This window comes from Telmatherina bonti (assembly GCF_933228915.1).
Source record: "Telmatherina bonti genome assembly, chromosome: 20".
Lineage (NCBI taxonomy): Eukaryota > Metazoa > Chordata > Actinopteri > Atheriniformes > Telmatherinidae > Telmatherina > Telmatherina bonti.
The window spans coordinates 20,154,984-20,181,517 of record NC_136618.1 but is presented as its reverse complement, the minus strand read 5'-3'; the positions used below and the strand labels follow the sequence as shown (position 1 = coordinate 20,181,517).

Below are 26,534 nucleotides of genomic sequence, written 5' to 3'. Positions count from 1 at the left end.
TATAAGCTCTGCTGTAAGCTTTTTGGGTGGAACATCACAGTGATTCAGCAATAAAACTGACTAAATATAATGAAAATAAATAAACTGAGCTTTTGTTTGCTTGAATGAGTCTGCAAACAAGGGCTTCATTTAATGCATGGTTTCATATCTTTTGCTCAGAAGCTGTACTGTGAGTAATCATCAAACACCACATGCTGCATGACTGAGCTTCATCCCACCAAACAAGACAGGAGAGAAAACATATGACTCATTCTAATTTTAGCCAAGTTAGCTTTTTATAGCACCTGCCGGCACTGACTGTTGTGTTTGAAGACTTTTATTGATGTTACTCAGGTGTTGACAGAACCTGGCTTTTGTTAATCTAATTCGAAAGGTGTGTGTGTGTGTGTGTGTGTGTGTGTGTGTGTGTGTGTGTGTGTGTGTGTGTGTGTGTGTGTGTGTGTGTGTGTGTGTGCGCAGCCTTGTATTACTCATATTGTGAGAACATAATTCAGTTTACTCTCTCCCATTTTGGGACTTGACATCCGTACAAAGACACAAAATGTCATTAGAATGTAAATCATTACATTTTATGGGTCTTGGTTTGAGGTCAGTGAACATCTCCAGGAAAAAAAAAATCTCTGAATTGTCTTCAGAAATTATGGAAACACTTTTGTAAACAAGATGACACACTTAATGTGAACATATTTTTCTGGAAACTATAAACGTAATTTGTCTCCTTAACCTTAATTGAAATATTTCTTTTATATATAGAAACAACATCTCAGGTCTCAGTGTAATTCAACTGATAAGTAAAATTACAGAATTTAGAGTAAATAAACCATAATAACTTATCTCCATATTAAATGTTTAATGTACATCTATCTAATAGTATGTTACATTGCTGTTTTCCAAGAAACTCCTGGGCTCATGCAGTGATACTGATATTGATCCAACATGTTTCCAGTGTTGGTTTCTTATTTAACAGTGGCGCTTACAAACAGATGTGGTTTATTTACTGCAGAGGATAATTTTTCAATAAAAATTAAATTTATTAACTTACTTACACTTAGGAATGTGCATAAAAATATGCTCAGCTCTGATGTGCATACAGACTTTAGAGTTTAACACAGAAACTGCAGACAGAATGAATTGCTCTTGTCACAGCAGGCAGTCTTGACTTTCATCATTTTTGTGATCTAATTTGTGTCCAAACTTATCAAAAACACCTGTGACAGAGAGGTGTTGAAAACGTATCATCCCTCACAAGCAAAAGTACAAGCCATAGACTATCTAACTAATTAAAGCAGGTCTTTACAGTGTTACTGAGATCCCAAGCATCCAGAAGCTGTTCCAATATCCTAGTTTTTGGTCTCAGAAATGAGATAAGAAACCAACTGGAGCTTTTCAGTCAGCTTGGACATGTCAATACCAAGCTGAAATGAAAAAGAAAAGAGCTGCACCTGCAGTAATGTTTGGAATGTTTTTCCAAAGCTAGAAATCATCACTTATCCAGTTATTATATCTCGTCAGTGTGACAAGACAGGTCAATCAGCACTGCAGAGGATCACTGGTGCCGAACTGTTTTCAATCCAGGACACCTCCAGTTTTAAGAAATGGCCAGCAGACATCACTGCTGACCCACTACAACCTGGACACAGCATGTTCATGCTTCTCCCCTCTGGTATGTGCTACAGAAATCTATGCCAGCACTAAAAGACACAAGAACAGTTTTCCCCCCGAAGCTATCACTTTGATGAACACCTGAATCTGTCATAAACTGTCAAGAACCATCTTACAGCATGTCCGTTGATATCATGTCATGTCACGTTGCTACATCCTTCTTAATGTACATTTTGTACATATATCTTGCTGTAAATGATTTATATATGTATGTAATTTGTCATATGAATTAAAATAAATTCAAGTAAAATAAAAAATACATTGTTTATAATAGAGAGGAATTTTTATGTTTGGTATGTTAGGTTTCCGTTTTATTTTATCTTTTTACTTTGGTTTTTTGCTCACTTGCATTTGGATTTGTACGCAAGTATTCTGTAATTGCACAGTTGTTGTCCTGGTTTGTAGGTCATTTTCTATCATATTCATTATTCAAATTCCTTGGATGTCTGTACATATTTAGCAAAAAAAAAAAAAAAGTCTGAGAGATAAAGACAGCTAAATAAACTGCAGCTTGGTGGGGGCAACCAAGCTGTAGGCAAAAAGTACAGTTATGACTTGAGGAAGGCATCCACTTCTGACTACAGGAAAATAGTAAAAACGTGACACATTTCCATTGCAATGCGGATGACACTCAGATCTACCTCTCCATGAAGCCAGATGAAACCAATCAGTTTCTGAGATTAAGACATCTTACAGACATACAGACCTGGATGACTCTGAATTTTCTCCTTTTAAACTCAGACAAGACAGGGGTTGTTATCTTCGGGCCTGAAAAATTTAGAACAAAATTATCCAGTTATGTAATTAATCAGGATGGCATTAATCTGGCCTCCAGTACCACTGTGAGAAATCTTGGAGTCATTCTTGACCAGGACTTGTCTTTTAGCTCACATTTAAAACAGGTTTCTCAAACTGCCTTCTTCCACCTGCGTAATATTGCAAAAATTAGGGGCATCTTGTCTCAGAAAGATGCAGAAAAATTAGTCCATGCCTTTATTACTTCCAGACTGGATTACTGCAATTCCTTATTTATGGGTTGTCCCAATTATGCCCTGAAAAGTCTCCAGCTGATCCAAAATGCTGCAGAGAGGGTTCTGATGAGAACTAGCAGGAGAGATCATATTTCACCAGTTTTAGCCTCTACACTGGCTCCCTGTTAAATCCAGGATAAAGTTTAAGATTCTTCTCCTCACATAAAGTTCTCCATGACCAAGCTCCATTGTACATAAAAGATCTTATAGTTCCATATATTCCAAATAGAGCACTTCGCTCTCAGACTGCAGATTTACTGGTGGTTCCCAGAGTCTCAAAGAGTACTATGGGAGGAAGAGCCTTTAGCTATCAGGCTCCTCTCTTATGGAACCAGCTCCCACCGTGGGTTCGGGAGGCAGACTCCCTCCACATCTTTAAGATCAAGCTGAAAACTTTCCTTTTTCATGATTCTTATAGTTAGGATATGAGCATCTCCTGAGTTGGAGTCTGCATGTACGGGACTCAACTATCCAGGTTATGCTCATTGCTCTTATAGTTATGGGTAGTCTAGCCATCCATTACTTATGTAGCAATGGGGATGTTACCTGATGCACTGAGAAGTACCTCGCTCTATTTCTATAATATATTAATGTATAAATATATGCCAATATTGCCGTCTCTAACTTAATTCTTCTTTTTTTCGCAGGTCTTCCTGATTAAGTGCAAATGTACATGTTGTTCTGTCTTTCCTGTCGTCTCCACCCCAACCAGTCGAGGCAGATGGCTGCCCTCCCTGAGCCGGGTTCTGCCGGAGGTTTTCTTCTTGTTAAAGGGTAGTTTTTTCCTTCCCACTGTCGCCGTGTGTATGCTCAGGATCGGGGATTGGATCGAAGTCATGACTCGATGCAATCAGTTGGTTTCTATTATAGGATATGTATGAATTGGCTCGAAATGTGTATGTTGATTCGTGTATGTAAAGTGCCCTGTGACAACATTGTTGTGAAGTGGCGCTATACAAATAAAGTTGAATTGAAAATTGAATTGAATTTCCAATTTGGGATTCTTGACCAGGGTCTGAAACATGTTTTTAAAAAAAAAAAAAAAAAAAAAAAAAAAAAAAATTGGTTTGCAAATATACACACATGGCTGGAAATAAACGTAGGGTGTATATTTTATGTGTTTCTTTTTTTTTTTAATAATAATTTTTTTGCGATGGACTGGCGAGCTGTCCAGGGTGTACCCTGTCTGTGGCCCAAAGCCAGCTGGGATAGGCTCCAGCTTCCCCGCGACCCTGAATTGGATTAAGCAGTTCAGAAAATGAATGAATGAATGAATTGATTTATTTTTTTTAAAAATTTAAATATAAAATATTAATAAATATTTTATGAGTTTTATTTAGTTTTATGTTTGCATTTAAAACTAACAGTTCTCACAAGAACATTTAAAAACAATTCCAATCACTATAATTTCACCCTCATAGTTGTCAAGGTATCACCCTGTGTTGCAGTAAAGCTAAACCACCAGCAGGGGTCGTCTCAGACACGTGTTCGGTAATGAAAATAGTACCAATGTGCTCATTTCTGTACATAAATCCATCTTCTGCCGGCCGGTCTGCATATTTTCTCCTCTCAGGTTATCTCCTTGTTGTTATTCGTCTTTTAAACCCATTTCCCCACCAGTTCTCCCTCTTTAACCGTCTGGCTCTCCGGCTGCTCGCAGACCAGCTGCACCAGACGGATCTGTGTCTGTATCTCCAGCTGTGTGGCTCCAGTCCCGTAGGCAGGGTCGGCCATGTTGTTGTGTGGGGTTTGATGGAAGTTAAGCAGAAAGAAGTGGAGGCTCCGGAGCTCTCCGGGACACTTCAGGACGCTACTTTCTCTTCTTTTGCATGAAATCACTGTCATGCTGCTGCACGACTCATCTTCTCTGACTTCCCCGCTCCGGCGACGATGAGATGACTGTCTCCTCCACTGCCTTCAAGCCTGCAACACTTAAGTCGCTTTGGTTTAACTTAAATCAGAGATCAGCCGCTCCGCTGGGTGGATGAAGTGATGATGAGGGCGGCTTGGTCCAGCTTGGAATAACTCGGATTTACTTTGTCCAGATCGGATTCAGGAGAGAGTCTGGTGGGAATTAAAAAGGAAAAAAAAAGGAGAAACACCCCAAAAGGACGTGAGAAGGTAAATGCACTAACAAGAGAAATGAGTCTTTGTCAGAGGAGCAGGATCCGATCAAGATGGGCCGAAGCGCAGCTGCTGAGCAGTCTGACCTGTCATCAACAAAGGAATCAAACCATTTAATATTAACATAGTAGGCTACCCGTTTATATATATATATACACATATATATATATATATATATATATATATATATATATATATATATATATATATATATGTGTGTGTGTGTTTCCCTTCAAATCAGGATCCATATAGTCGCTAGTCGCTTCTAAATAGAGAAAGGAACACCAGAAAAAGACTATGCGCTTTAAATGCCAGAGGAGCAATACCATATCAAATAGCAAGCAAAAGAAATTCTTTAAAGTAGAAGTAGGCAAAGCTTCCATCATCATTTTCTACACGGTTTTCACTAGTTATGGGATTATAGTAGTAAAAAGAAACTTAAAACTCTTGATTTGATTTTGAAACTCTGATCAAAATGTTCTCACTTAATTTGAGCCCCATTTTTTGCTGAATAAATGAAAGAAGTAGAAGTGTATTACTCATAATTTCAAATATCTAACCTAACCTGTGACTCATGATGATGATCAGGATGGAGTAACAGACAAGGTAGAGGAGGAGGCAGTGTGTGATGCTGTCATCTTGAACCTTTGAAAATAAACTCAAAGCTTATTCACCGCTGGAGTTGTTGCATCACTCCCTGTTTTTGTTAAAGCTTTTCCATATATTTTACTTGCTCAGTTTCTTTGAAGTCCACAGTAAACTGTCTGGCTGAAGGTGAGTAACATCCTCACTTTTGCACAACTCCAGCTGAATCATAGTAAGTTTGAAAGCTCAAAAAGTTCAGGTGAACTTCTAGTGAGGGGATTTCCACTATTACTAAATTGTATGAAAAGACCAGTGTTAGTTTCTCATCCCATGCAAGTTTTTCTACAATCTCTTACCAATGCAGTCATGGGGTTTTGAATTTAAGAGCAGTGGGAAGTATTGGTGAAGTGCAAAACCAACTAGAAAACGTAGTTGAAGGACAGGTCGGTCTCTCCTTAGAAAACTGACTATTAACTATCTTGATTAACAGTTCAAACACGACTGGCCCAGACTGAGATTTGATTGTATACAATACATGGAAAAAAATGAAAAAACTCGATAGAGTTCTGAGAAATCTCTAAACACACGGGGCAAAGCTGAAAACCAACACCAATTGGCTGTGGTGTGAAGACCCTCGGGCAGCATTGCAGTAATAACAGATACAGTTTTGTAACAGGAATCTGCATCAGTTCTGAAACCACTGTCAGAGAACCAAAACACAATTACAGATTGAAGCACTTCAGTGAAAAGAAAAATGCATAGAAATAGGATCCATAATCACTTCAAATCTTCTGTGCGAGTGAGTTCATTTTAAAAGAACTGAAGAGAAATGGGGGGGGGGGTCCAGTGGAAATCATGGATGCTGTGGAAAACAGAAGAGGGACTATTTTGTTATCTGTTAAATAAAAATAAAAAAAACAGATTAAGTAACGGTCAAATGCAGCATTGCTGCATGCAGAATTTCAGGGAAAGCTTTGCTTATTACAACTAGACAATGGATACCCAGTCTGCATCTTTTATAGCAGAGTAAGTCTGAAGTTAAACGATTCACATGCCTAACTAGCCTGCTTAGTTTATCATTTTTAACCTCTAAAGATATTCAGTCCAACACAAAATTCCAAAAGCACCATTTAAGAGGATTTCAAATCAGCCTTCGTAGGACAGAGCTTTGCTTTGTTTTGTTTTGTCGGCACAATGTAGTCATCTGATGGCAAATAGTTTGCTAAAATCAATTATGGTGTATTGAACTGTACAGCAGACTTAATCTAGCCATGTAAAGTGTGAGCTGTCTTCAGTTCATTCAAGAAAAATTCTTTACGTTTCCAATTTAACATAAAAACTCCATTATAGCATACCACTAACCAAAACTACCAAACAGCATTTCTTTTGTTTTAAAGTCATAATTTAGTTAAACTGAAGCCTCAGGAATATAGTAATTTGTGCAGTGCTGATGATGTATAGTAGTTCATATAAGATAGTGTTTGCAACGTGTGAGCTTGAGCAAACTGTATTATGGTGTAAATAGCAGATCATTGCCTACACTCTTAGTCCTAAAATCCACACTTAAAATCCATCTGGATCAGAGAACATGTTTTGCCAGCAATGAAAGTCTAATCCAGGCTATCGCATGGGGTTTAGTCATTTCATTTGATAATGACACCTCTTCTGTGCTGACAAACAGATGATTGCAGACACCATGAAATTCCCCAAACAGCTTTCATTTTCCTGTTCAGGTATTCCTATAAGATTTGTTGTTCTTGAATATGTTGTCTGTTTCCTAGCAGCAGTTCGTAACTTGGTGTGAACCCAGCCAATCCCAGCGCTTGTGTTTTTGCACACTTGTCAAGTAAAATGAGTGATGGTACAAATACTGTTTAAATCCAGTTCAATTTCAAATGAAAAATACTCAAGTTCCTTTTAATAATTCCCAAGTATGTCTCAAAGTGTTGTAAGTCCAGGATCGTCTTGCAGCAGAATTCCACACCCATTACAGTTTAGTTCTCATGATGAAGCAATTATTGGTGTTTTTCTGGATGCTCTGCAGGTTCACATGCTTATGGTCTTATGACTCTTTAAAGACCCAGTTTTAAACATTTGGCATCGGAAGAATGTGGTGCACGGTGTAAGGCAGCATCTGCTGCAGATCTGAAGCCCAGTAAAGCTCCACAGACCATTTCTGTCTGCTGTCACAGCTGTCCAGCAAGATCCAGGGCACAATCTCTGTCGGACTGCTGGCTGATGGAGAGAGGAACTCCCCCATCGTACTTCCCTTAAGCTCAGCTGTTATGCAGCCAAGATATCTAGATGATGTAAACCACAGAGGAGAGGAGGCTTGTAGGGACGGAGAGGAGAAATATTTTAGAATCAGATTTCTATTCATTTTTACGCAACATGCACAAGAGATTTAAAATGCCTCAACTGTGAAATGTAACAGTGTGAACCAGTAAGTAAACTTTTCTTAAGCATCATTTCTACACCTTATACTTTTTCTTGCTATTTCTCTTTGATTGAACCTTTAAAACTATTAAATGTGAAAGAAAGGCTTTAATCAACAGCAAATGTAAAAAACAATACAATCAGCAAAGAGATATGAATGATACAAATGTAAAGAAATGTGTAATGCGACATTGTCCAATCAGCTGTTTTCCTGCAGAAGTTCTGCTGTTTTTGGCAGACGTTATTAATCGTAGGAATAATAATGATAAAAGTAAATCACTTTATGCCAGTTTCTGACCACCACTAAACATAAACACTGTTTACTCATCTTTGCCTTTTTACTTTAACCTGCTTTAAAATGTTCATCCATGGTGTTTGCAGAGAGTTTGAGGAAAAGTAAAAACTGAGCCGTTCTCTCTCTTATCAGTATTTTTGGAATCCAGCGTAGAATTATCAGGCTGCGCTTGGAGGGCGAGAATGAAACTGTAGAAGGTTGCCGATAAGGCGTCTGCAGGTTTGAATTATGACTGCAACGCAAGAAAATGCAAAGAATGATTTTCCAGCTTTGGAGAACAGCGAGATGGCTTGAACGGCTACAGCCAATGTTTTTCTGCCACAGCTGGTGGTGAATGTTGATTCACTGTGGTATGGCTTTGGTTTAGTATGTGCTACTCTGTCTGAGCCTATGTTAAAAAGTCCTACACTGGAGCTGTGCATGACTTAAATGTGGATTGTCAGCCAACATAAGTAAATTAAGCTTGTGGAGAAAAGTATAATGGAGTGTGCTTCAAAAACTCTCGGATGCACCAAAAAACTAAAGGTCAAGAGTCAAAAACTTTTGAACATCTAGAAACCTCAGATATTCATGGAAGCATTTTTTTTCCCCTCAGGGAAACATCTGGATCTGGCTCCGATGGATATAAATAAATGTTGTTTTTTTGTTTGCTGTGGATTTCCTGTAACTCTTAACAAAGAAAGTGGGTATTACTAGTGCAGCTTTATGAAAGTCTAAGTGCTTTTATTTTCAGCAAGTATCTGCCTTTTTCAAGTGTCCTTGAAAAGGAAACAGAATTCCTATCTGCTCACCAGGCAGCCTGACCTCGCTGAAAGAGGAATATTAAACATAGATATTGTCCAGTGTTTTGCATTTAAATCTCAAAAGAGACATTTCCATTGCAGAAACAGCAGGGAACTGAGCAGCGACAGAAAAGGTATCCCTGTTTTTATTGTTAATATTCCTAAATTTTTTCCGATTTAAAGAGAAAACAATGCTTCCAGAAGTATTGAAAGAGTGAAATGTAAAAGCCAAGAGAAGACACCTTTATTTTACCCTGCATTTACCTCCAAAATGAAAAACCATAGCCTCTAGTAGAGCATTTCAGGTTGTCAGTGCCTAATTGCTTTGCTTCGATTCAGGCTGATTGACATGTCAAACTTTGATTTCCTGCTTCTGTCAAGCCAAACAGAGCAGCTGTAAGACAATAGCGCCTCACATTTCCAATCAGATAGTAAAGGAGCATCAATATGCATATCTCTGTGCTAGCTGACATGTAAACGTCCACCTTTAAACTCTTCACCTTCCTCCTCTCATTGTGTATCTGTGATTCTGACTGGTGCAGCTGGGTGATTTGTCCTGTTTGCATGCACAGTGCATGTTGTAGGTCATGTTATCATCCTGGGGGCAGTGTAATTTTTGCCCACAATTGCTATAAGTAACTATTATTATCAGCTACGCAGACTCTGTGGTTTCATATCCGTATTGTTCAGGATTGATCTTGTCCTGCCACGAGTAGACTTCACCGTGGAAGTCAGCTTAGATTTTGATGTGAACGATCCCCTACAACAGAAAGTCTGCCTGCATAAATCTCACCATGGACGTATTTACATACTGGGACGTGATCTCTCCCTTTCATTAGAATTGCCTGCCCTTCATGGCCTTTAAATACCACCCAAGGCATATTGTTTTTGTTGCAACACTTCCATCCGTCTCATTCAGGGTGATTGAATTCTGACTTTGGTGCTTCACTCATGCATGTGAAGACAAACCTCACGGTGTCATTATGCAATGGCCAGCTGATTTAGCCGACTGATGGAGTTAACAGAGCTAAGCTCCAGGTAAAGCCATTCCACTTTGTATCATCACAGTTGGGAGTCTGTAAGAGCCTCAAACTCAGCAGTTCAGAGGTCTTCACTGGTTATGCTACAGGCCCTGGTGGTCACTCTATTTTTTTCTCTCTCCCCCTTTTTTTTTTTTTTTAAATTTTTGGTTTTTGTTATTATCCTCTTAGGATAAATCCTCCATTCTCATAATCCTCCTAGTAGTTCCAGCTGGTATCGCTGGCACTGTGTGGCAACCTGCCTGTCTCTCCCCCATTTTTTTCTATCCTACACAGTCATTTTAAATCATTTCCTTGGTGCCTCTACACAGACACTAAGATGAGTTTTCATTTGACTCTGTAGTGCTGTACTTATCCTTCTACATTGTACATTTTAGACATAGTGATTTGAGTGCATCAGCTTTCATTTAAATATAACTGACCCCACCTCAGGCTTGCCTTTTTCATTGTCAACAGGCAAAGTAATATGTTTTCCCTTTTTCATACATTTAAAAAAAAACCATTTTGTCTAGATTTACATATATTCAATAAAGTAAATGATCACTTTGGTAAAATTATTTCCTTTCAGCCACTTATTTTAGCTTTTTAAAAATGTGAGATTCATACTGTAACTTTTATTGTTTTAATTTGAAGTCATTTAAATTGATGACGTTGTGTTATTCAGAAATTGAGAGCTACCTAAAGCAGAGACAGCCATATTACACACTATACTTAACCAAGTCATTTGTATGAACTGGATTAAACCTCAGCTTTGGTTATTAACAAAAGTCCTTATAGAGTCAGAGCTTTGTTGCAGCCCCATCACGTCAGGCTGTCATAACAGTTGACATTAGCCTTGAGCGTGCTGTGTCTATGTGAAACATACGGGTGGTTTTCCTCACGTATAAAGCTCTGACTAAGCTCCATTGTATCTGAAAGACTTGAAAATACCATATTATCCCAACAAAGCACTTCCTTCTCCGGATACAAGCTTTGTTGTGGTTCTTATAGTTTATAGCTGTAGAATGGGAATGAGGCAGTCTTCAAATATCAAGCTCCCCTCATGTGGAACCGGCCCCCAGTTTGAGACAACCTCCCAATAAGACGGGCCACAAATAATTAGTTAATTCTTACTGTACGGTTACAGAGTGCTCAAGTAAACCAAACTACTGTCATAATTTCATACACCCAGGCTGCTGGAGGACTTCACATGATAAAAGCACAAAAGTGAAATATAAAGTCCCATACTCACCTTAAAGCTGGGGTAGGTAATCTTGCTCAGAGACTTTTTTTTTCACTCTGGGGGAAGTAATTCCTTGTCCTGATAGTGGTCTATAAATTTTGTAATCATGAACAATAAAAAAAATAGTTAGACCACTCAGTTTACTGTAAATCAGTATAAACTCTGACCAATCAAACGTTCGGGCCGAATCAAAGTTAGGGTCTTAAATTTCATAAGCTTCTTCTCCCGGCTCCCCTCTTCCCCCTCCCGCAGCGCATAGCTCATAGCTACTCCCTGCTTATTAAGAGCATGTTAGGATGAAAATACAAAGTAGTGAAGAAGAAACTCGGAAGGCAAACATGGCTGAGAAAATGCAGGAAGGATTTTCCCAACCCGGCTTGGTTTATTTGCTTCCTCCTGCTAAACAGCCGAGATAGAAAATTGTTGGTGGAAAAAGCTGCGAACTAGAAAAGCACTCTGAGAGCACAAACCTCCGTCAAGGCCTTTAAAAAGTTCCTGGATCCAAACGGTGATCCGGATCACTACCAAAATTAAATCAGTTCTTCCTTTTCACATTTCTGACAACTCCTAAACTTTAATTAAGATCTGTCCATAACTTTTTGAGTTATCTTGAACACAAACAGATAAGTGCTGGTAAAAACATAACTTCCTTGACAGAGGTAAGAAAAAAGCATTGAATCACGCAAGGAGCAAAACCAAAGGGGGAGGAGCCAAGACAGGGTGCCACTTTCAAATCTTGCTCGCCAATATTACCTACCCCAGCTTTAATCTTTAATATGAATCACATTTGTATTTAATTTGTAGCTAACTTTGCCTGCCCCAGTAGTTTCTGGTGGGTTTTGGACTTTGACAGGGCTGTCCGTTGCCACTGATGGTGTTCACAACCAAAGGATGGAGGTTAATCCAGTTTAGGATTTTATCGTTGTGTTTGTAGATGATATAAGGTCCTTTTGGTTTCTTCAAGCGGAGGCCACCAGCAGGGACTTGAACTGTTTTTTGGCTGACTGTGAAGCAGCCAAATTGGTGCTTCAAAGTCTAAGATGGAATGGAGATTGACAAGCATGTTGGGACAGTGATCATTGGTAAAGCGAATGTTGTACCAATGTGTCCTGGTTAAGAGGGAGCTGAGTTGAGCTGGTGAGACGTTGCAGTCCTCTGCTATTAAGCTGTCATTGATGACTGAAACAATGAGGCTGCAAATGGAAGTGGCTGAGATTGGCATTCCTTAAAGGGCCCCAAACCTCTTGCTGGGTATAAGGTGAGAAGCTTTGCTATCCAGTGGAGTTAGTTCAGGTGTCTGGTCAAGGATGGGGTCAAAGGCGTGTCCCATCAGGAGAAGACCTTGGACAGACCGATGACCCTCTGAAAAGTATATATCTCATTGCGTTCTTGTTAATCTATCACTTTTCAACCCAAATAGCTGGGAGAAAAAGCTCTCTGGTCTCCCAGATAAGGGTGCAGGATACATAGATGATCCATGTGAGCATTTAAAAATGCTGTTTTTTTTATGCTTCAGCTTATTGAACAAGCATTTTTATTGACTTTTAAGTGCACAGTAATGTGTGTAGTTATCAACCCCAGAAAAATATCAGCTTCCATCCCATTAGGTTCTCCACTGCTGGGTTTTTGCTGATCAGAGTGTGTATGCATCCAGAGTCAGAAAGACAAGAAGCTCTGGCTGGAACTTGAAACTCCAAATTCTGCCGGACATTTACTTGCATTTCCATTGGCTAAAATTGTATGAAAAAAAAAGTTTGGCCAAGTAGACTTGTGCTGTTGTGTTAAACTGGTTGTCACCTCAGTCTTACAAGCGGAATCACTCTTAGTGTTTAGACCTCCAGTGTGACCAGAAACCAAAACTGAAGCCATTGAATTTCAAATTTTCTTTGAGCCTTCTATGTTGAAATAAAAAAATAAAAAAAAGAGTACTGCTTTGTTTGAAGTGGTGGAAGATTAGAGAAAGTGAGATGAGAGGGATAGAAATCCTATGTAGCTAAGGTCAGATGTTAACTAGGGGCGCGGTCCTCATTATCAATATCCACTGGATTCTAGCTGATGGGACAAGAGATTGATTTTTACAAATATAAATAGAATTTATGTAACAGATGATGGATTAATCAGTCATCCAACTGTATCCACCTTATTTGGATGAACCATGGATTCTATGGAGATTTCATAATTAATATGGATATAAAAGTTAAGCAAAGTCATTTCAAATAGTGATGTCATTTTGGTGGAAGGATTGGTAAAATGTTCAATTTAATGAAGCTCAAATATTACTGGGACACTAGCCTGTGTTTTACAATGTGGTAAGGTCACCTCTGAGCAGAAGAGCCAGACTTGCATCTGTGCAGTAATGGATTACAGAATCCACCACAGTCTGCCGCAGAGGGAAGCTCTCTGCTTTCCATCCTGAGGCCAAAGGATAGACTGGCTGGGGAACAGAAAGTGTCCTCTCTGTGCCAATGTTCTCAGTGTTTTGGCTAGAGATCTAACATCTGCGATTAGATTTTATTGGTGTATCCAGTTGAAGCGATTTGTAAGATATCAGTTTTATTTTGAAACATCTCCAGTGAGGGACCAGTCTTGAAATGGTTTTCAAGAGGAAGACCATTGCTCAGCATTAGTTGCAACATGTAATTTAACTACTTCCACGGTTTTATTTATGCAAAGTTCTATAAATCTTTTGAAGGTTTCTGCAGTTTGTCCCCATTTTGTTGATTTTCTTGGCAGTTCAGCTGGAGAACTCTGTGAACTCTTGATTATGTGCCTCCCACCAGGATGAGGAAAAATCCCTCCCACCTCCCAACATCAAGGTTGCTGCTTTAGAATCAGAAAAGGATGCATTACCACCACAGTATATCCTCTTTAACTGATGACTGTGATTGTGACCCTGTATCTCAGTGAACTGCTCTTCTAGTCACCCCTGTCACATTCTAGACAGCCATGTTGTTCATATTCTTACTTTCATACTTAACATCTTTACTGCTCTACATTAAACCTCCCCTTTTGCCTCAGTCATCTATTGTTTTTCTGCACTGTACTGTTAGAATGCCTGTTAACCAGCTCCAGCTCTTGTAATCGTTGTTGTTGGAGCCTGAAACCGTCCCGATCTCCCCCCTGAGCGCAGACCTCTTTATGAGCATGTCTGATTGTCTCCACATTTTCCAGCCCTTCAGATTGCAGAAGAATGCCTCAGTGTGACTCTGTCCAAATTATGTTAGAAACAGGAATGACAATCACGCAGATGGAGACACTCCAATGTTTTAAATCTCCCAGCGTGGTCAGGATGAGGTATGGACAGACCATAAAATGATGAATGCTTGGGGCACAGACATGTCCGAGAATCTGAGCTGTTCCTGCAATAATTTTGAAGGGTTTGTTTTGTGTCGCTTTGAGTCTTTGTTTCCATTTTCTGTCTGTTTAAATCGTTTTGTGGTGATTTGTTGTTTTGAGCGGTCCGTTTGTTTTGCTACATGTGATTGATTTTTTTTCTGCATATCTGTTTTGCTTCTGTTGCCATTCATCCATCTCTATTTAGCTATATTTACTCTTTTTGTTGTAACTTTGAGTCATTTGTTTTTCTTTTTTGTGTTGTTTTTTTTTTTCTTGTGGGGGGGAGTTGTTGTTTTGTGTCCCGTTGTAATCATTTTAAATGTCTTGTGGTTATTTTTATACATTTATACACATTAGTTTGTGGCTATGTTGCATTCCTTTGGGTTATTTTGTGTATTTTTGTCTTCATTTGATTGACATATTTTCATGCAATGGACTGGCGACCTGTCGACTTGTCCAGGGTGTACCTTGCCTCTCGTCTAGTAAATGCTGGGATAGGCTCCAGCTTTCCGCAAATCTGAGTTGGAGTAAGCGGTTAAGAAAATGGTTGGTTGGATGGATGGATGGATGGATGGTGACCTTTCCAGGGTGTACCTTGCCTTGTTCCTAACAACTGGTGGGATTGGTTCCAGCCCCCTCCTCAGTGCTGCATGTGTGATCATTGGGTGATCTATGGACCTGATGAACCTTCTTTGACTTGGCTGGCTGCAGCTGTAAAGATGAGGATAAAATCAATGTATGGTTAGTAGTCCCGATTCGACTCAATTCCGATTTTTTTGGGTGCCGATTCTATTTGAATTGAAATTCTTCAATTTTACTGACTTTTGTACACTAAAAACAAAACAAAAAAAAATTATAAAACGTTTTTTTCTTGATTTCAATTAGAAAAAAACAACACAGTAACCGGACCATCATGCTGCTATGATGCCCAAGAAGACAAGTATAAAGATTCATAAAAAAGAAAAAAATAAATAAAAATGACAAAATTTTATATTGGATTATTTTTATGTATTAAAAAAAAAGTTTCTTTACTAAAAAATAAATAAATACATTTTTAAATTGTGAAGCAAAAATTCCTGATTTCAATTTTTTTTCTGATTCAATTTCCCACCCCTAATGGTTAGACATGTACGTTCACCACTGTAGTGTTTACCCAAAATTATAACTGAGTTTACATTTTAAAAATTGTTGTTTTTTTTTAAAAAAAGAAAAACTTCTTGTCGCCTCAAAAAGATGAACATCCATGGGTTGAAGGTCCCACAGAAGGTTGTTTCAATTGCAACAGGATAACAAGAAATTATAACTTGAGAAAGATATCTTTAACTCATTTGTTAAAGTTAAGGCATCAAAGCTCTGGACAGAATGCAATCTGCAGGTAGTCTGTCTGTTTTTAGGTAAATATTTGAGCATATCTCTTGGAACAGTTATGTCCCCTATTATATTGCTTTAGTAGAAATGACAGTCACCCGTTTATCCTGTTTTGCAAGTCATGCAACTCAACATGAACACACAGTTGAATGTACACGGCCACGTTTGAGTCATGACTGATCCAAAGCGGATTTAGAATTTACCCATATGTCCCAGTTATAACATGGCTTATGGCATTAGTCATAGAAACAACAGCAAAATGATTTATATTGTAATATCTGTTCGTTCGATTTTCATGTCGGAACATTTGTTCAAGAGCCTGCAGACCTTATGTTGCAATCGTTAATCCTACTCCTCCTTTAGCCCTCCACTGTGTGCTGCCACCTCCTCTCTATTGTGTTTGCAGTATAAAAAAAACAAAAACCTGGCAATTATTATTTTTTTTTTTTTCTTTTTGTCTGTCCACCAGGGTGAGACGATGGGCTGCATTAAGAGTAAAGAGGACAAAGGCCCAACAATGAAGTATCAGCCAGAGAATTCCCCAGCATCAGACGCCAATGCTGCTGCAACCACGCCTCACGTTGGTCACTATGGCCCAGATCCGACCCAGATGCAACAAAATCCAATTCCCTCTTCTTCTTCTGGCTCTGGAGCTGTAAATTTCAACCACAACATTACGCCATTTGGGGGCTCCTCTTCTGCTATGACTCCATTTGGAGGAACATCCACCTCTTTTTCGGGACCTATGTCCAACTCATTCTCTGGTGCTGTCTCAAGTGAGTAGGGTTTATGTGTGTGTGTGTACGTGTGTGTTCATTTCCTTGCCACTCAATAAGTTTTTTCTCCTTTTCTATCATTTCCACAACACACTATATTTCTTGCGGGGTCAGAGAGAGAGAGAGAGACAGAAAGAAGGAGTGGAAGGGGTTTGCAATTGGGTTGAATACTTTGAGGAGCTGTAGCCTTAATATGAGGGAGCCGCTCAAGTTATTTTGTTTGTGAAATTAGCAGAAATTTTATTTTTTCGTCCTTTTTTTTTTTTCATTTTTTGTACACATATGAATCTCTGTTTATAAATGTTGTCATTAAAAATCATATTCAGGAGCTACACTCTGCAGAGACAGCTTTTCAGCAATAATGTAAAGTATCATGACTTGTGTTCACATTAATAGTAAATGAGAGAAAACATGGAGGGACACCCAGCGTGAAGCTTAACTTCATCAGTTCACTGACCTGATTCTCTGATTCACAACTAATGCCAGGTATTGTTATTTTAAGTCATTACAGTTAACACAAGTCCCGCTATCAGCTGTGATCTTGAGAGCAAAGAGCTGAGATTGAACCCTCCTGTTTAGGTAGGATTTCGGCTGTAATCCTCCTCCGTGTTGGATTATCTGCTCAGAGGGGGATAAAGGTGGTAGTGCTGTGGTGTTTTGCTTTCTGCAGGTGATAATAGGATTATTGTTGACTGCGTTGTTGGAAGTGGCGACATGAAAACCATCCATATGGGAGTGTAGCTGCACAGTTGGCACAATGTTTTGAAAGATGTTAACATGGGATGGAAGGGTGAGCTGATTTATTCAGTAAATTAATGAACTGTATCTTATAATGATTCATTAGAGCTCATGCTCCAGTAACCTACAGCTACTAGACTAGACTGATCTGAATTATGGCATTAAGTGAGACTAACCATGTCGGAAAAAAAGTACTTTTTGGCTTCTTTGGCTTGTGTATAATAATCATTATATTCCATACAGACCAACTACAGACAATAAGATTACAAGCAAAAGAAATCAATATAGTTGTTGACAAGAGAGATCACCCCCCCCCCCCACCCCCCACCCCCCACCCATGCTAATGTCTTCTCCATCCATCAGAATACTCATATTTATAGAATTTTACATTTTCCATAGATATAGATAAACAGATTATAGTTTTCTTTCTTTGTTTTTTATTTTAGGTGGTGTTACCTTCTTTGTGGCCTTGTTCGACTATGAAGCCAGAACATCAGATGATCTCACATTTAAAAAGGGAGATCGCTTCCAGATCATCAACAACACGTATGAATCTCTCTTTATAAATGTTTTCTCAAGAGCAGCGACGTCCGCGATGACAGGATGCATTAGTTTCACCCCGATGCTCAGCTGCAGTTGTCAGCATGCGTTTGCCTTCATGAATGAGTTAGATTGCTGCTTGTAAGCTGGTGTCAGCATGGCGTTGTCTGTTTTAGCTGTAGCAGAGATGTCTTATTGTAATAGTAAAATTTAGAGCACCTTAGTGTGTACTTTAAGACAAATCTTTAGTCAAATCTGTGGATATTGCAGAACAATTAAACCTTGTAAACCTGATATAAATCATAAAAAAATAATAACAGGAGTGACCTGTAAATTTGAGCAAGCATCAACATTGTGTGTTCTTCCTGGTATCAGTCATACTGCCATATATGAGAACATCAGTTGTGTGCTGACAGTGAAATGAGCAAACTATCCATCCCCTTTTTGTTGTGCCACCATCCTCCTGCAGGGAAGGAGACTGGTGGGAGGCCCGCTCCATCAACACAGGGAAGAAAGGCTACATCCCCAGCAATTATGTGGCCCCTGCTGACTCCATTCAGGCTGAAGAGTAAGACCTTGTAGCGTCATCTTATAACCTTATTATTCCATCTAATAGCAGTAGCATGATCTTGTTTCGTGTGGCTCAAAGCTGAGTCCAGGGCAACAGGAGAATTTCTATGTCCTTTATTGGTCTGGGCAAGCAAATGTGTCATTTTAAGAACCATTTGTTTGTTTTTGATGATGTAAAAAAAAATTTTCAAAGGCATTGCATGGACAATCAAAGAAAACTGAAAATGGTGCAGATGCAAAGTATAATTGCTGGATTAGCTTGGGTGTGCTTTCTAAGTGTCCTCCTGTTTATTAGAGTGTGGTTTCTTCACAGGTGGTACTTTGGTAAAATGGGGCGCAAAGATGCTGAGAGGTTGCTGCTGAATCCGGGGAACGATCAAGGAACTTTTCTGGTGCGAGAAAGTGAAACGACTAAAGGTGATGAGCTATTTTCGGCTATTTCTAGTCGTTTTCTGAGCTCATGGATTACTTTAGATTGTGAAACTTTGAGTAAAAATACCAGTTTTCTGCTTGGAGAAGCTGATCCCGGGGAATGAAATCCAGAATTTACAGTTTGTGCTTTAATAAGTTAAACCTCAAAATGTTTTGGCATTTTGGATCTTAATAGCTAAGCTGTTTGAGTTGGAGACAAAACTGGGAGAGATAATGCAGAAATCCTAGAAGCCACTGAAACAAGACGGTTTCGTAAAGCTGATGAGCTACAATTTAGAAATAGTAACTCTTGTTTAATGGTCCAGCAATCAAATTCAGTTTCTAATTGCAGCATTTCCACTATCATGAAGACGGTGAGGGATCTGTCAAGAGATTGAGATAACATTTCAAATCAATCCTAAAACAACAAAAACTCTCAAAAATTTGAATTCTACTAATTTAATATCCTCTCATCTCATCTTACCTAATATCTTTCTTGCTTTTAAATTTGTATGCTGATCAGAATTGGCAAAGACTGACTCAAATGTTAGATCAGAGTATATTTATGGGCTTGTTACTTGGATATTTCATCATTTTCAGGAGCATTCCCAGCCTCTCTCTGGCCAGCTTGGAGGAAAAACCCTTGCAAGTACCTCCACCGGGCAGGCAGTCGCTGGTAGAGTCCTACTGGAGGAATCTTTAGTTGATTTTGGGCTATGAACTTAAATATTCTTGTGTTTCTCAGGGCCAAGTTGTCAGGTGGAAAATGCTCCAGGTTAGGTGTCACAAGACAAACATACAATCCAGAAAACTATTGGGGGTTAGGGAATACAAACAGACCATCAAGCCAGGTATGGAGGATAAAGCTTGTAAAGGAACCTGCGGCGGTGGGTTAACAGCTATCTGCACAATATCGGGTACGATTGATGCAATGAGTCGTGTTTTTTGCCTTTTTCCAAAAAGAATTCTTCATTTGGAACTCCAGTGGCTTACAATGACTTATAAAACCAGTGTCTCAGCTCACTTTGCAGGACTTACTGCTCCTGTTTTACAGGCACCGCACAGTTAAATCCTTTTCACAGATGAAGATCATATCCCTCGTCTCTTTCCCCAGGTGCATTTTCTCTCTCCATACGAGACTGGGATGAAGCCAAAGGAGACAATGTGAAACACTATAAGATCCGCAAGCTTGATAACGGGGGATACTACATCACCACACGCGCACAGTTTGACACATTACAGAAGCTCGTCAAACACTACACAGGTATGTCATCAGCTCGAATCATTATTCATCACATTTCATCATGTCGCAGGTATTATCCTGAAAATGTCTCCCCCATCTGCTGCTCCGTGCTGTGCTACCAGGGGAGATAAATAGTATTTTAATTTTAATTACAATGAATGGTGCTTTTATGATTTTGAAACTCCCACTTCATCATCATCCAGAAGAGGGTTGAGGTTAAGTCTCTGTGATTCGGCTTCATTTCAGTGTGACTCTGGAGAGCATGCTCCTATTAGAAAGTCACTTTAACTCATTCATTTTTTACTACAAACTAGAAGAGCATCTCAATCTATACTCATCGGACAAAATGAGTTGATGCATGAGATATTCTGCAGTTAAAACTTCTTCCTGCTGCTTCAGCGACCTGTGCGTCTGTCCAAGTGCCGTTTCATGCAGCGTTGTTATCTGTTTTTGCGTAACACAGAGCATGCAGACGGACTCTGCCACAGGCTGACCACGGTTTGCCCCACAGTCAAGCCTCAGACCCAGGGACTTGCTAAAGATGCCTGGGAGATTCCCAGGGAGTCGCTGCAATTGGAGCTCAAACTGGGCCAAGGCTGCTTTGGAGAGGTCTGGATGGGTAAGAAAAAGTCACCCAAGACATGCATGGAAATGTCAGGAAACCGTCTTGTGAAGCCTTAAATTGTTTAATGTTATACTCTCAATTATCCATAAGGGGATGCATTCTATAAATCCTTGTATATGTACTTTAGGAAAACCTGCCTCATGGAAAGCTATTTATCGTGTCTGTCCCAGCTGAGGAATTATCCACTTCCTGCAGTCGCTTCCTCTTTATCTTCAGCGATCGCCTCTGAATTTATTTGCTGGGTTTTTCCAACTGTGAGCTTGTATCCGCTCATCCTGGGGATATTTCTTTGCAATGAGTACATGCATGACAGCACATGTATGAGCAATAACAAGACCTAATTAATGGTGTTGTCCTACTCCCAAGCCATTAACCACGCTGCATCCCCCTGTGGCCTCCGGGTTTTTCTCTTCCCATCTTTGTTTCTGCAGGCACGTGGAACGGCACCACCAAGGTGGCCATAAAGACACTGAAGCCGGGGACCATGTCGCCGGAAGCATTCCTTCAGGAGGCTCAGATTATGAAGAAGCTCAGGCATGACAAACTGGTGCCTCTTTATGCAGTGGTGTCTGAGGAGCCCATCTACATTGTCACAGAGTACATGTCCAAAGGTAAGTGATACACTCCTGAAACACTGTAGAAAAGCTTATTGTTTAGCAGTTAAACCTCATTTCTAACAGCTTTGTTTTCCCCAGAGAGTGAAAGAACTCAGCTGCTTCCTGTTACATGATCTCAAAGAGGTCTATTTTTAAAGAGAAGCAAAACATCAAGTCTGAGACTGAAGACCTTTCAGACACAAGTTTGATCTCAGGGACTTGTCAGTGCGGCTGTGGAGTCAGGTTTACATATGGAGATTTCCTTGCAGGAAAAATGTAAATTTTATGGACATTTAAATTCATGCACAGTATGGATTGGAAGTCCTTGGAAGTCCCTTGTGGTTCCCCGAAGACTGAAACCAGGATGGTTAATTGAAAACTGCAGCAGTTTTGTGGGAGATTTTTGTAACTTCAGCTGCAGTGCCCCCGCACCCCCCTCCCCCCAACTCCCTTTTTTTTTCAGGGTTTTATGAGTAATTAGATTTATGTGCGGGTAAACGTTAAGTATGTGACATATGCCTCTGTGCGTGCCTAAAAGCCTGCAGCTTGTTGATCCACTGCGTGTTGTGATTTCAACTGTCTCAGGATTTTTCACAGAGAGACTCTAAAACAGAGACCTGCTATAGCTATGATTGTCAATAAACTAATAAATTACAATTAGGATTCATGTAATATATAGTTTAACACTGATTCTGCACCGTTATGTCAACATTCAGCTCACTTACATTATGAATGTCCTGTATTTATAGCTTCTCCCATTCTCTGTTTTTGCAGGAAGCTTGCTGGACTTCCTGAAAGAAGGAGATGGCAAATTCTTAAATCTTGTCATGCTGGTGGACATGGCTGCTAAGGTGAAACAGACACCTACATTTCCCCCTTGAATATCAATGTGTGTGTGTGCAGGAGGGGTTGATCAGAAGATTTAGCTATTTTACCTATTTTAAGCACGAGAGTTTTATAAAAAGATTCACACACCAGACTGACTTTCTTTTGTTCTTTTACCTTTTTTATGTGAGACAGATGTTCAGAGTGAGGAGCTGAAAGTGATTTCCTGAAGGGAGGGATGATGAAATGTTGTCAAACACTTTGTTTTCAGATCGCTGATGGGATGGCTTTCATCGAGAGGATGAACTACATTCACAGGGATCTGCGTGCGGCGAACATCCTCGTGGGCGACAACTTGGTGTGCAAGATTGCCGACTTCGGCTTGGCCAGGTTGATAGAAGACAACGAGTACACGGCGAGGCAAGGTTGGTAGACACACACACCCACACAGACTGTGAGTCACAGGCGATTGAGGTGTCGGAGCAGAAAGGGAAGGAGCGGTGACCTCACGGCGAGACTGGCTCCCCATCGTCTCCCATCATGGTGAATTAGGGTAACAGTGGAAACCAGATGCTTCCATTTGCTCTGATTAGTTGCGCTCTTCACACGTAGGGAGGATTCACCTCTCTGCCTTATCTGATGCTTCAACCATAATCAGCTTAAAACACTCTCTTTTTCTTCCTACCCATGATAGAATAGTTGTATTTGTCCAGGTTTAGAGCACATTTACAGATGTCTTTTGCCTTTCCAGTGAAGGTTTAAGCTGTATTTGTTAAACACGATGAAAGCATTTAGTCACTGAGCTGCAGATTAATCAGAAAGACATGCACACTGTAAACATGTCATAAACCAGTAGCTTTGGAACAAAACATATATGATGATGATTCAGTTAGGCTTAGAAAACTGTTGATCTTCATCTGCTCCAATATTCAGGTGCATGAATCAGAAGCTGCATTATCATAATAGGGGTTACTCAGCCTACATGAGTGTAGCAGCAGACCATGTCCACCTTTGAGTTGCTGCTCCCAGCAGGATAACGTACCATATCATAAAGCTTACATCAACTCCGACTGGTTTCTTGAACATAACAGAATTTACGAAACTCAACTAGATTGTTAGATCACCAGATTTCTATCAGATAAAATATCATTGGACGGTTGAAGAGTTGATGTTGTTTCTAGCTTTCTACAGAGATTTAAGTAAAGCCAGAAATGAAATAACAAAGAAATAGCTCAGCTCTCTCCTCTCCAACACTCACAGGAGCCAAATTCCCAATCAAATGGACGGCGCCGGAGGCCGCGCTCTACGGTCGCTTCACCATCAAATCCGACGTCTGGTCCTTTGGCATCCTGCTCACTGAGCTTGTCACCAAAGGCAGGGTGCCCTACCCAGGTAAGCGATGGATTCAGCAGTGACACACAGTTACACACCTGCTTTGATTTACAACCAGACTCATCAGCCTTCAGTCTGTCAGCTGATGTGAAGCCGCCGTGGTTAATGTCACAGGATGAAGTGAAGCTGGCTGACATTGCATGTGCTCGTTGTTTATTCCTCTGCAGGGTGAATACTGACACACACACAGGCAGATTTGAGATTAGATGAGACCATCTGGAGGGGGACGATGGGGAGATTGAACACCACTCTTGTTTATAGCCATCTGCTGTACTGATACAACCCTGGGGAGCGATGCCTGAAGCGTTCTGCTCTACCTTCACACACACCTCATTTTTATACCTGATTTTTAGAAGATTTTTCTAAAGAGTTTATCAAGAACACGTTTATTTTCTTCACTGAATGCCTTGAAAATTTTAGCATCACTGACTTTTAGCTAAAAACGAAAACACTGCTGGTTTTTTAGCTTTAATACATGGCAGAGGTACTTTCATGCTGTGGGGCTGCTTTGCTGCTTCTGTACCATACACACTTAATATATCAAAGAAGTTGTTTTTAAAAAGGAGATTATTGGCACATTTTAGAACTAAATGTGTCAAACTAGTGTCAGAAAACTAGATTATAGCTGAAAGTCTTGGGTGTCTTTCGTGGGACAAAGGCTTGAAGCAAACTTTCATCAGACTTGAGAAAGTTGCAGACTTAAAGAGCTTGAATGATGACAGAGGACGACATTAAACAGGTGAAAGAGGTTTTCAGTGGCTGCAAGAAGCATTTTGAGGCTGAGATTCTGCTGTATTTGTGACGACCAACAATAATTACTCCTGGGATCATACTTGTGTTTGCAGTTGTTTTATCATCATGTTCTGGACTTTGACAACAACAAAATAACATCTTCTTTACCTTGACACTCACATGATTGGGTAACTGATTTTAAAAAAATGGCTATTAGAAAGATAAGTGTCTACAAAACAAAAGCAGCTTGCGGCTATAAATCTAGTGTTTAGTAGAAACCAGTCAGAACCAGTCTAGCCTGTTTCTTTCTAGGTTAATGATTATTGTAGTGCAGATTGTCCTTGCTGTAGAATAAGCAGTCTGCTGGGATTTCTACCGTCTGTCCCATCTCCTCTTCAGGTATGGTTAACCGCGAGGTGCTGGAGCAGGTGGAGCGTGGATATCGCATGCCTTGCCCGCAGGGCTGCCCCGAGTCGCTGCATGAGATGATGAAGCTCTGCTGGAAGAAGGAGCCAGATGAGAGGCCCACCTTTGAGTACCTGCAGTCCTTCCTGGAGGACTATTTTACCTCCACAGAGCCACAGTACCAGCCTGGAGAAAACCTATAGCCAGAGGAGGCTTTTACAAAGACACACAAGTGTACTAAAAAAAAAAATTGTGTCATTCACTCTCACCACTACATGCCCTTTTTATGTCCAAGGTTTTTGTTTTTTTCTTTTATAAGTGTCCATTCACATTTTTTTCTTTGTTTTTCGCTGGTGTTGCTGTTATGAAATATGGTACCACACAAGTTAGCTGTGTGAATTTTAAACGTCTCATGTGGATTTGATCAACATGTACAAAACGAGTGTGGTTTTGGGCACATAGTCATTTTTTTAAGCTGTGATTACGCCTAAAAACCAACACAATTTACAGCAGCAGACCTTTCATGTTGTTTATCGTGGAAAGCTCACACTCATTTGCCTCCAAATTGTAGGCTTTGTTGTGTATTGGTGAGATATGCATCAAAGTGTTTAATTATTGCGAAAAATAATATATATTTTGCTAACAAAGAAATCTTCTCAGGGGGGTTGATGGTTATTATTCCAGTGCATTTAGGGGGTGTTAATTTGAAAGCAAATCCCACATAGCTTGACTTTACTTGCATTTCATCAGTGCTTTGTGTGCTTTTTTGTTTTGTTTGAGAAAAGACATGTTTTAAAATATGTTCCTTCAACATTTCATCTTGTTTTATTACTATAATATTGAGAATGAATTCCAGCTTTATCTGAGGACTTTCCCTCTTGTCCACTATCATCAAACAAACATTCTTTGGTACAGTGTGTGTGTTCATTTCTCACTGCCCCTGGTTATAATAATCTTACTGTAATCATTACAGCTAACTGCTCCATGAAATGTGTCACTGGATTGGTTTTACAACAAAGAACCAGTTATTAAACTCCTGGGCTTGTGGCTTCCTGCCAAGTCAGCATGACAAGTTGTTCCAGCCAAGCATGAAGGAGGACTTCACTGACAAAATGACTTTTTTTTCTTTTTTGAGTGAACAAAGCTATCATATAAGCTGGAAAGAACCTTTTTTTTTTTTTTAAATCTAAGAAAATGTGACTTCTGAACCCTCAGACTCACATGCTCATGTGATCAAAGACACTGCAGAAGCTGTTTGTACAGCAGCGGATGACAGTTTTTATTTTCTGCATTTTGCTGTACGGACTTTTCAAGACAGCACTATAAGAGGAATTTATGTAAAGAACGGCTTTGTATAATAAAATGCTCATTTTATATATGAGCATTGTTAAAGTTAGAAGCAAAACATGCTAAATGTTTTTTTTTTTTTGGGGGGGGGGGGGTAGTCATAAGGAGTTGTCTGTGGAATTTGTACAATAAAAACATGATTTTACACCAGCTACCCTATATATTTTTAATGCTACAAAAAAGACTACAAAAAATGTACAGTATTAATAATCATAATAGTAATCAATAACTTTGTGACAGTTGATTGGTTCAGAACCTCTGATTGAACATTAGTCATTGGAGCACATCTTTTATTATTATTATTTTATTATTATTATTATTTCTAATCAGTTTTAGAGACTTAATCATCAGCTTCAATCAGACCGTCTTGCCTGTATTTCTTTGGACAAACATGGTGTGACGTACCTCTTTAAATGTCAGATTTGAACCGATTTGAACCAATGACCGCGTGAC

At 39.6% G+C, this 26,534-nt stretch overlaps 1 protein-coding gene across 1 annotated transcript; it reads left to right on the top strand.

Annotated features, from left to right (window-relative positions):
* The first annotated feature begins 4,682 nt into the window (after positions 1-4,682).
* Positions 4,683-26,042, top strand: LOC306770736 (tyrosine-protein kinase yes-like). Its single transcript, XM_079259638.1, has 12 exons — positions 4,683-4,814; positions 16,351-16,657; positions 17,842-17,941; positions 18,405-18,503; positions 18,819-18,922; positions 20,031-20,180; positions 20,623-20,778; positions 21,216-21,395; positions 22,155-22,231; positions 22,477-22,630; positions 23,466-23,597; positions 24,729-26,042. The coding sequence occupies exons 2-12, from the start codon at positions 16,360-16,362 to the stop codon at positions 24,935-24,937; spliced, it is 1,659 nt and encodes a 552-aa protein (XP_079115764.1). The 5' UTR covers positions 4,683-4,814; positions 16,351-16,359; the 3' UTR covers positions 24,938-26,042.
* The last annotated feature ends 492 nt before the right edge of the window (positions 26,043-26,534 follow it).

Excerpts from the sequence above, each read along its gene's own strand:
- LOC306770736 (XM_079259638.1), top strand. The coding sequence starts at position 16,360 with ATGGGCTGCATTAAGAGTAAAGAGGACAAAGGCCCAACAATGAAGTAT. Across the intron at positions 18,923-20,030 it reads AGAAAGTGAAACGACTAAAG|GTGCATTTTCTCTCTCCATA; the intron begins GTGATGAGCTAT and ends CTCTTTCCCCAG. Across the intron at positions 22,232-22,476 it reads TGGTGGACATGGCTGCTAAG|ATCGCTGATGGGATGGCTTT; the intron begins GTGAAACAGACA and ends CTTTGTTTTCAG.